At 36.3% G+C, this 11,732-nt stretch overlaps 1 protein-coding gene across 1 annotated transcript; it reads right to left on the bottom strand.

Annotated features, from left to right (window-relative positions):
- Positions 1-1,188: 1,188 nt before the first annotated feature.
- LOC105052714 (uncharacterized) lies at positions 1,189-10,704 on the bottom strand. Its single transcript, XM_010933635.2, has 5 exons — positions 10,410-10,704; positions 8,538-8,718; positions 4,290-4,755; positions 3,295-3,375; positions 1,189-1,887 (listed from the first exon to the last, which is right to left on the bottom strand). The coding sequence occupies exons 1-5, from the start codon at positions 10,491-10,493 to the stop codon at positions 1,392-1,394; spliced, it is 1,308 nt and encodes a 435-aa protein (XP_010931937.1). The 5' UTR covers positions 10,494-10,704; the 3' UTR covers positions 1,189-1,391.
- Between the last annotated feature and the right edge of the window lie 1,028 nt (positions 10,705-11,732).

Consider the following 11,732-nt stretch of genomic DNA (forward strand, 5'->3'; position numbering starts at 1 on the left):
AAAATTAATAATTTTGAAATCAATTAAAAATTAATAATTTTGAAATCAATAATAGAAAAATTGCAGATCTATATAAATGAAGATGAACTGTAGTAAAAAAAGTCTCTATAAATCAAAATTTATATATTTTAATAATCTCTAATATATACATATTAAGCGGATAAAACAAGGAACTGCAACAGTTACAGTAGCATGCTGACATATATTATGTTATAAATAAATTGAAGATTTGCTTCACTGATCATACTCTACACATTTTAAAACATGAAAATATTTAAAATTCACCATATTTTGATAATTAGATCAAAGTAAACTATAGTGTATTGTATTTAAACCATTCCTATTTGCATCCAATGGATGCTTAGAAGAAAGTCCACAAAGTACATGACCTTGATTTATAGGCTTTTTTGAATATAAGTCATTTTTAATGATTTAGATTTCCAATTTGGATGCTTTCATTAGCAATCTGATTTTTCAAAGGAAAGAAAAAAAAAGGGAAACTTAACCTCCGGTCCTTTCTTTAGCTGAACTTTGACATGCAATCATTTGACCGTTAACACTTAATTTTCAGTCTTGCATACATTTTTACGAGATTTGCGCACACTTTCATTATTCTTCTACACAATTATACTATCTCCACGCATACTTATATATGTATATAACAGTGTACAAATTGGGATATAAGTGTATACAGCTACCAGGAATCAGAAATCAAAGAAACTTTGAAACTTGGAGCAGATGTTAAAGACCTAATTAACAGGATCTAAAAGTTGCAGTCACATCAATAGAGGGACCAGCTATAACATACACAAAAATAATGGAACCCTCCATCCCCCAGTTGATTCTTCTCCCACCTTTAGGCCACCATTTACCAATGACTTCAGCACCTCTCATTCATTCTCCCTGCAAAATGATCGGCATTTACAGAAGAAAAGGGGAAAACAAGGGCCAACATCAAAAGACGTTTTGGTCATGAGTAGAGCATACATCGTTTTAAGAGGCAAGAAAGCCAAACAAATTTTAAGATTCTGAAAAATGTTCGTGCAAGGCTTTTAATCACGAGAGCCAACTAGGATTTAAGAGAGATTCGAGGAACAACCTCCTGAAGGGAGGTTGACACAATTAAAGTTCAATGACCACTGCGCAAAATGATCAGGAAAAATAATTTCTAACAGCCAATACCAGCAGTAGGCCCTGGAAGCAGCTCAGCTTTCATTTACAGAGGTTTTTAGTTTTTTACAAGATAAAAGACTACAAAATTGTCTTCACAAAATTATCTTACACATACACTCCTGATATCCATTGGAACCAGAATAAAGTTTGATTTATCTCACAAAGTAGGAATTGGAAGGAACGGGAAGGAAGTGCACAGAAAAATAGAAAGTTTCTTTTTATACAAATCTTAATACTGCCACTGCCATCAATGCTGCAGCTCTTAAGAGAATATCCTTCATACTTCTTTCGACCTTGCCTACTACCTCTTCCTCCTTGAGCTTAAGCTTGCTTGAGTTTTTACTGAGATGAATGATTGTATCTCGCAAACTGTTCACTGCCCACGAGAGCCAGAACAATCCGAAACCAAAGCTGGTATTCAGCAACTTGGTAGTGCTGAATGTTACCCTCCCGTTAGCCATTTTGCATGCAACAGAGAGAAGAACGGCGAGTCCCGTTCCAGCAATCCCAGCAGAGAAATGGGTAAGGAGTTGGGTGATCTCAGGACCTGACTTCTTCAGTGAGAGGCTTGCTGTCTTGCCTTTCTTGTCTAGAATCACAGACAGGAGGCTTTCACAGGCATGGAAATAGTTCTTATGGTAAAGATCCCGCTCTTTGCCTGCTTTTCTGTTTTGTTTCTTCTTTGGCAATGGTTTCAGGTTCACATTTTCAGGGCTGAATATTTAAAAAAAAAAAAAATCAGGTAAGTGAAAATGAATAAAAGAATGTACATGAATTTAAAAAAAAAAAAAAACACACGTAAGGAAAAAGGAATAGAAGAGTGCACAAGAATTAAGAGTATTATCATCACATAACAGCTCTAATGCCATGGAAACCTGTATAAATTCATCCAGCAAGCCACAGGAAGACCCATATACGACATCTAAATATTAGTAGTAGAGATGCGCTCCAAGAGAGCCTCATGCAAACATGCGCCATGAAACAGAAAAAAACAATTACATTAACTAAGGAAAGAATCTTGATCTGTAGTTTTGGTGTATCTGACAAGCATTTCCCACATGCAAAAACAGCAGTATATCCTATAATCTCCAGAGGGTGATACAGCTACAGCAAATTAAGAAGGTCGAGCAACCAACGGGGCCAATGGGTTTTTGTTTCAACAAGTATGTGTACTAGTTCCATATAGATGTTATAAAAAAACAAAAATTATTGAATCACAGTCATGATGCTTTAGTTGCCCAGCATTTTTCTGGCCTTTTAGTTGCTGGCATTTTAATGGCTATTTTGCTGCGAGGAAACAGCCATAAAAAGCCAAAGGCAAAAATGGATCAATAAATTCATGAAATTCTAGATGTCTAGGCCTCAAATGGTAGCATTTGGCATGAGCGTACATGGCACATCATATAAATGAGAACTTTGAAATTCCTCTTTCATGGATGCTAAACCTACTAAAATGTGGATACATGTGAGTGCAGTATTATCACTCGGTGAAACTTGAGTTTTAAGCAAACGATCAGGCAGATGACCTTTCTTTTAGTATCAGGGTTTCGTGCGAAGTTTTTACTCTATGATCACGCCAGTACTCTCTTGCTCTCTAACATGCAGCAAGAAGGGATTTGAGAAACTTTCATATTAAATGTATGGCCTTACTTACAAGGATCTACTGCTAGCGAGGACTGAGGAAATAGTGTGATGTTTAATTATATGTTTATAATACATAAGCTGTTTCAATGAAATGAATTGTAAGCTAACTTTTCTCACTCTAACTTTGCTAATAGCACTATCCACTAGCTGATAGCACATCTAGACAAGGAAAACTCAACTCCCTTGTCATATTCATGATATTATCAATTATCATCTATCCAGCAAATCTTCAGACTGCATCCATCATACAATTAGCACCAGCTTCCACACACAACTCATACAACTGCCTCCTTTCCTTTAAGAAGGTCACAATATTGTATCCACTAAACTAACCATGTAAATATTACATCTAATCACTCTAATGCTGCATGCTACATCAAATAAATTAGCATATTTAATATGTCCAAAGAAATGCAACAACATATGATTAAAAAATTAATGAACAATTTACTGTGCCATCAAGTTATCTGAGTATACCTCTTTAAAGGATCAACCGTTCCAGTTTGCAGCTTGAAAGAAGACACTTGGTTGTTTGGTCGTGCATGTCCACGGCCCTTCCTGTACACAATAGATGCACATCCTCACAAATAATACTCATGGCAATGTGAGGCAAAATTGAGACCACAGAAGTCATTGAGTCATACATGAGCCGGTACGAAAATGAAACATTAAGAATACCCATGACAGTTCATGTTAAAAACTATCATGTTTTATTAGCCTGATCTTGATTTAGAAATTGATTATAGAAGTTCCAGATGTACAGTTGGTCTCAAAAAGAGGGGAAAATATAGCAAATCCAACTTATATTCTATAACTCACTAGCTCTAGGGAATGAACTAAATTCAAGTCTGCTTATGATGAACACAGGAGACATGGTCAACTTACGTACGCAATAGGTTATTGCAATGAGCCACAAGAAGAAGAAAATATTTTAATCAGCACATTCAATGAGCAGAATTATGTTTACAATTTAGTAACTAAAACTCACAATAGTACTTTAGTATAAAACAAGAAAAAGGAAAGGTTGCCAACCTTATGATCACCAATATGGATTATGGACATACTTGCCACCTTGACAACTTTATGACCAACATAATGAACTTAACCATGGAAAAGCTTACATGCACTTGATCATTTTATCAGTAGATAACTCCAAAGTATATAATGAAATCAATATACTCTTTAAGTATCAAGCAAACAAAGTATTTCTCCCAATAAAATGCAATCTAAATCTAGCAATCATGGGTTCTTGATCTTTGGGAAGGAGAAGAATACAGGATGCTGAAAATTCTAGCAAGAGATTTAATGTAAATGGAAGTTTATTATTCCTAGAGCCCCAAAACTATAAAAAGAAAACAGAAAATTGAAATTTATCATAGTATTGAAAGACAGACAAGTAAATTATTTAAGGATGTAAATGTTGGCTTGAAAAAGGATTTTTGAATTTAAGAATAGGCGACAGATCTCTATACCTTGTAAAGTATGGAACTAGCATTGATTTCCTGTCATGATTTGTGGATCGTTTTGATATATTAAACTCTTCTGCAACTGAGAGTATATTCTTCAACTCAGATCCACTGCCGGTGAACAAAACCTGGCCATCTGAATTTACTGTAATAATTGAAGTATGGGACAAATTCTTAACAAAATCCAAGAGAGGCTCAGGAGCACAGAACTGCCTTTGATGGTGTAGCAAATGCTGGGAATCGTCCATCCCAATCTCATAGAGGCAGAAGGTATCATGCATGGAAACATATGGCTGAGGCCACAATTCAACAGCAACAGTCTGAAGTCCCATAAGGTCAGACAGTAAAGAAATATTCAGACTTCCTCCCTCAGCTATATTAGATCCAGACGTAAGAAACTTCAGGATCTTCTCACGTTTTGTGCACTGTTCCGCAATCCCAAAACTGAAAAGCACTGAGTCAGGGCGACAATCTGTTGTCAAAAGCAAGTGCAACAAAATTATCATACAACCAATATGAAACAAATAGGCTAAACTTACATAAATGTTTGAAACAATAGAACATGACGAAGTACTCCTTTTCAACAAAAAAGAAAATCCCATCAAATTCTAAGGGCTTCCCAACCTCTTGGAAGCTGAACATTCATCAATTACTATTATTCTTCCTCTTTAGTGAGAAACTCTGAAAGCTTTTTCTAACATATAAGCAATCTTTAAAACACATCAGATGCTCATAAAAATAGCCGTACGTAAGTTTAATTTGCGTTTTTTGGATATCTCTTAGTTGTTAATTGGATTATGATTGTTACAAAACTATGACGGATATATATCTACAAACAGACACACAAACATACATGTATACATATTCATACAAGCATATATATTTGTACAGATACATGTATGAGAACGAAATAACCCTCATGATTAAACAACTAGTCCCAGATTATAGTTGTTAAAAAGTGGAACAGCCTAGAGTAGTCTACTGCACAAAGGAAAAAAAATTGCTATTCCTTTTCCCAATATATCATTTTGTTCTTTTTGAGTTTGTATATCAATTACATATTGTAGACTGTCTGCAAATGGTAAATATTCCTGCACTCCTCAGAGTAGCATCCTCTTATAAGGCCTGAGTGCTTTGTTAATTGTTACAATATTTATTCTTTAATGTTCTAATTAGTTATCATGCTATGCAAATACTTTTTCCTCAAATTTAGCCTTATCATGGCACAGAACATTGCCATTGCTCATCAAAACTTCATTTCCAATTTGAAAGGTCACTCCATCCTTTGAGAACTCTGCAGTAGACACAAATTCATCCCTTTTATAAGCTGAAACTTAGACAATCTAGTCATTGGGCCATAATTAGAGTCAAGCGACCAGCCGTCATTTGATTTTTCAAACCTCTGTCAGAATTAGATAGACTACAACCAATTTTTTAGTTTGCTGTCCTAATGAATCCAACTACATAGACTCACATTCACAAACAAACCACATAATGAATTAATCTTGTTTAACCAGTGAATTTTATTTGGATACTATTGACCAGCATTCACAGGCCAAAACACCAAAAGATAAAGCTTTCAACTTTTTGTCCAACTCCTCTTTCATCTCCTATTGCTTCTCTGGAAATATTTATACAATTTACAAATTTGACATCAACACTAAAATCTCCTTTCATACAAAACGATTCATGATCTTATTTTGAGCTAATGGTAAAATATAAAAGGCTGCTTGTATTTTATCTACAGTCCTCTTCACCCTTTTTTGCACCAATTTTTTAGTTTCCTCACTGGCACCTAGATGTTCTCTCAAGGAATCCAAGCCATTGTCCAGAGCCTCAACTAAAAAATGCTTTCGTCTCTCTTGCTCTCTTGCTACAAATCTAAAATAAAAAGTTAGGGCTCTCACTTTACTAATAACCTTCTTTCTTCTTTATGTCACCAAATGTTTGAAGCTATCTACTTGGCAGACTTAAATTCATTTATTGTGTACTAAGAGAGGATGTTTACTAGGTTGAGATACCTTTAGAGAACTCCACCGAGACTCGCTTGGCTTAAGGATGCTGAGGGAGACTCCTCTTTCATAAAATCCTTGAACATCAAGTCTGTGGTCCCCCTAGAACAAATCAATGCTACATTTTTGAAGGTTCTGAGCACGAGCAACAGAACCGTGCTGCCAGGCATAAGTTGAGTGGATTATTGAGGACATAAGTTAAGTGTTCCAATTGTTCCTGCTCTGCATAATTTGGAGAACTTGTAAACACAAGACCTCGCAGAAGACATAATTTCCTCAAAAGGTTCTTGATGCCTGTAGGTATCAAAGATAAAACCTAGCTGATACATCTCTCTAGACATTGCTGCAATTACTTTTTAGAATATTTGCACAGGATAGAACTTAAGAACCTCCACTGATGATGGTGTAAAGTATAGCTTGTTCAATGTATCATTGCTGATGCCAAGTCTGCTTTGCATGGGTGTTCTTCCAGATCAGAAGAGAAAGCTAAATATGTTGCAATTCTGGACTGCTGAGAAAACTTCTTAGCATCTAGGAGTGCTGCATGAAGCTTGTCATTTGACTAGAGCACTAAGAAAAGGTAGTTTAAGCTAATTCAAATGGTTGTGTCACCCTCCAAAATGCAGGTTACAGAGGAATCCTGTAAGTTTCATAAGGAACCCCTTTCATTGCATAAGTCTCATTAAAAAAAAAAACAATCACATTAAAGATTATGGAGCTGAGAGGACCCTTAACTGGTATTGGGAATGCTTATCAAGTTGATGAAATGCACCAAAGTTTCAATTGGAAATGGACTTAAAAGCATCAATTGGTAGCATTTGCAGGAATTTGTAATCTCTATATCATGCATTATGCACCTAGAACTGGATAGTATCTGACAACGTTTGCCGTATTGGTCGGTTACCATATTGTACCTGTACCGAACTGGTATACAGTCTCATATCATACCGACACTTAGTATGTCTCGCTATCTCATACTGTACCACTTATTGACACTATAATAAGATGGTACCCATACGTGGTTCGATACCAAGACAACGAACCTTGGTATTATCAAGCAATAAGATGGAAGGAAACCAGATGATCAATCATCTTCTAAGAATATTCTTCCAAGTTATGTTTCTTGAGTCAATTTCCAGAAGTCCCTGTAGTATCTGATCCTAGTTGCACTAGCAGATGTATTGTGTAACTAAGACATGTTACTTTCTAAGAGATAACATATATTGTTATTATTATCTTCTAGATGAGTCCATGAGTGGATGCATGCATACATATGTCGGATAACACAAGGGCATCCACATGCGCATATCTCTTCTTTTTCTTTTTCTTCTGAGAACTAGGATGTGAAGAAACCTGGCCAAAATTGAGTACCAGGTGAATATGTCACACATGAAAACAATGCAGTTGATTTCCAGCTTAGTGTTCAACATATATCCCCGTTACATGACCAAATAAGTATCAGGCCCCAAGAAATAAAGAGTTTTGCAATTGTATAAAGAAAAATTTACAAGGAATCGTACATTCTATGAACTCACTAAAGGCATTATGCAATTTATGCAGTCAGGTTGGTGAACAAACCACTAAAAGCCTACCCCAGCCTATTGGCACAAGATATCATTAGCCCAAGTGCTTTAAACCTCCAATCCAAGCAAGAGTCCAACATAACACCAAACTGACTTCTCAGTTCCCTAATCTTGGAAGCTGATAAACAACCCAATCCTCTTTCTCAAGCTAAAATTATATTTAGCTTAGTTACTATTTATACTCCATTTTATATTTCTCAGTTTGAATTTAGATAGCAACGGTTTATTAAAAGAAATAATTTCTGGTCTGACGTATCAATTACAAAAGTTCCTCTATACATGTACATTAAGTACTTTTTCCTTCTTAGTATCCTAGAACCGCTATTCTCCATTCCTAGACTCAAATCTGCTCCAAGCTACTTCATGTAATGTGCTAAAGGAATTATTTTTATAATGTCATGATATACCTGAACCAATAAATCCCATACATCAGTAATTGATAGATCCTAATCTTTTGAAATTTCAATATAATTATCGATATGACTAATAAATTTGATATTTGATAACTCTAAATATAAAAAGGGCATCCTTAACAGCAAAAAAAAAAAAAAAAGTTGTCTTCCACAAGAACAAAAAATACATTTTATATTTGAACCTTGTCAAAATTAATATTTTTGATCAGCCAAAGTGACACTGCATAACTATGGTAAGCTGCAAACCTTGCACATCAGTTAGCACAGGATACTTAGCCGTTGGATCTGGCATAACTGACTTACTGCACTCTGGCCAAAGATGCATGGATTGCCCCAGATTTTCAAAATTTTGTGCGCCGAGCTGTAATGAACCAGGTTTCCATATTTCTGGTCTTTTGCCTTTAAGTGGAGATAAAGCTTGAAACTCCTGCATTTTCAGATACAAATTCAACGTCATAGGAAAAAGGATGATGATATTTGAGCAAGTAGTCATATTAAATGCTAAACCAACCTTTCATTTTATAATGGAACTGTTGCATTCCAATACAATAATCAGAATACAGTGGAACTGAAGATGAAGATAAATTATGTGAACATAAAGGAATTAAAGTTCAACACTGAAGGCAATACTGCATTTGGGTTGATAATAAGGTAACTTGGTAATACATATTCCAGCATGCTTATGAATGTTTGTAGCAAAACCGATTCATAGGTAACTTTAGTAAATCTCTTTTTTTATTTGAAACAGTCAAATTCAAAGTAGTTACAACACCCAAGTAAACTTTCACAGAAGCTTGAACTTGGGAAGTTAAGTATTGGTGACATTTTTGTGATTTATATGCTAAATCAGCCAGCGAGCAAACAAACTAACGAGTCTTCCAGTTTGATAAAATATAAAGGAAGTATCAGCATTCTTTATTTGCACCTGTGCTGGCTATGAAAGGTCATAGCATATGAAATGCTGGACAAAGAGCAGTTGCTTAAGCAGGGTTTAACAAGTTATAAATTGATCATTAACTATTGATGTGGACTTGTATATATCCATTGAATAGATTAGTTAGCGTCGAAGCCTAAAGTGGTCACTGCTCATACATGATCCAATAACAAGCATATTTCGTGCAAGATTTGTGGTCCAACAAGATCCAAGCATAGGATAAAGACAATTTATTTAGTTTTACCAATCTGTTGAAGTTTTGTGGATTGCTTACCATTACAGTTAACTGTTAACATATCAGTTTAGAAAGAAAAGGAGAAACTTTAAAATTGAGATTTTATTTTTAGTTGAGATTTCACAAGTATATTTCCAACTATATTTAACTGAATAACTTTGCAAGTCAGGGACGAGTACAACAGAGAAAATGGCACATAACAGAAAAGAAAAAAAATTGAGGACGGCCAGTATGAGAAGTTATTCATCATTTTCACAATAATCATTAGGAGAACAAAATCTGATCACTGATTGGATTCAGTTTGAGGATCTTAAGATTCATACTTGCTTCAGATCCTGGTCCATACTCAGAACCAGCATAAAGCTGATCTCAGCTTAGACACATACGAACTGAAACCTTTCATCTGAAGCAATTTTTCTTTTTGCTTTGTAGCTTGGCCAGATACTATAGTGTTGCAGCCCTTTCAATTGTCTCTACGTAGCATAAGATCCAAACATATTACTGAAAATAGCACCAATAGGGCAAGACAATCACAGACCTCCACAAAGTTTAATCAGAACTAAACTTCACCTGACCATCGAACGTACCTCTAGATGCTTCTCGCACATTGAAAAATATCATTAAATAATGAGATCTATATGAACCCTAATTAAGTTGAATCAAAACTCTATAAACATGCCAAATTGGTCGATATCAGATTAAAGAATTAACGAAAAAAAATACATCTTTCCCAAAGCCTAAACATAAACACTCAAGAAACCCAGGTTATCATGAATAACCCAGGTTAACGAAAAAAAATACATCTTTCCCAAAGCCTAAACATAAACACTCAAGAAACCCAGGTTATCATGAATAATAACAAGAAACAAAAAGGGAATTTTAAAGAGAGAGAGAGAAAGAGATCAAGAAACCACGACGAGAGATCATCTTTCCTATTTCTATTTCTCACCTTGTAAGCCCTACAGAGGCCCTGTTCCTGACAAAAATTCGTCGGAGACAAGGCGGCGGAGGCTATGAGGGAGAGCTCCACCATCTTTAACGGATATCCCAATTCCGGGAGCTAGAGATCAAGGCCGAGGGGAATTTCCGCGAATCCCCAGCCTCAGAAGGCCGAGCACCAGATAAAGAATTCGTGTAAGGTGGATTCTTTAGAGGGTTTTTTTTGGGTGGCAGAGGATATTGGAGGAGGGATGGAACGGCGGAGGCGAGCGAGCGTGGGGCTCTCTGGCTTGGGGAAACTTGTGGCTTTGGGAACTCCCTCTGGATTCCTCCGCTGCGATGACGACAAAGAGGGGACACGGCGGTCTACTGGTCCCGGCGCTGGGGCTCCCCATTGGCCTCTTCCGCGGATATTTGCTCTTTCGTTTTCTCGGGGCAACGGTACCCGGTCCAATGGGTATGTACGGTGGATAGCTGGCGCCTCTTATTGAACAGAGGATGATGTGGCACGTGACTATTGGACTGCTCCACTGGATCTTGTCCATCTAACAAAAAGATTTGTAAACCTGGCTAACGAGGCAGGAATTGGAAAAATTATTGCCTAGGGTTGGTCTAGATAGGCCACCCAGATCCCACGGTGGATAACATCATGCACGGCTCCGGAATGTGTGCAGGTCTATCTGGGCGTTGTCCAGGCAATAGACTCGGTCTACCTGGCGGATGTCATGTCAACCAAAGGCAAAATCTAACGGATTCTATCGGAACACGTCACTCACTGCTCACTTTAGTCTAATTATTGATGGATCGGGTCCAATAGATCAGTTCAATAGTACTGGCCATATTATCTTCTTATATTTAAATACTTCAAGGTCAAATAAGAGATGCCTATTATCTACCTCGCATATATTTTGGGATTTAGATTGGGAAAGCTTTTGTTTGGTTTGGTTCAAGATCAAATAAGAGATGCCTGTTAAAAATCAAATAAGCTGTTGTCCAAGTAATAATTTTTTTCAGTGTATGATTGCTTCAACTTTTTGTTTGTGCCCTGCATTTCTTCTTCTTTTTATCCATTTCTATTATCATATGATGGGAAAAATTTTGAGGCCACCACATGAAGCTGGGCCAAAGCTTCAAGCAAAGGGCAACTTGAAAAATAAGTTATAATTTGGATAGATAAATATATCTTGTCATTTTGTGTGCTAGAACTTTGGCTTATAAGCCAATACAATGCGTGAATACACTATTCGGGGTCGCTATTCCAAACCTATTCCAAATGGAAATGATTTGAATTGGCAATGTTTCATCTAGCTATAATTGTTCCACCAATTTCACC

Source organism: Elaeis guineensis, chromosome 10 (genome assembly GCF_000442705.2).
Source record: "Elaeis guineensis isolate ETL-2024a chromosome 10, EG11, whole genome shotgun sequence".
NCBI lineage: Eukaryota > Viridiplantae > Streptophyta > Magnoliopsida > Arecales > Arecaceae > Elaeis > Elaeis guineensis.

What these genes read in the sequence shown, in the direction of transcription:
- LOC105052714 (XM_010933635.2), bottom strand. Translation starts at nt 10,493, where the DNA reads ATGGTGGAGCTCTCCCTCATAGCCTCCGCCGCCTTGTCTCCGACGAAT. An exon ending in GCCTCTGTAGGGCTTACAAG is followed by an intron (nt 8,719 to 10,409) that starts GTGAGAAATAGA and finishes CTGAAAATGCAG; the next exon opens with GAGTTTCAAGCTTTATCTCC. An exon ending in CTAGTTCCATACTTTACAAG is followed by an intron (nt 3,376 to 4,289) that starts GTATAGAGATCT and finishes TATTGTGTACAG; the next exon opens with GAAGGGCCGTGGACATGCAC.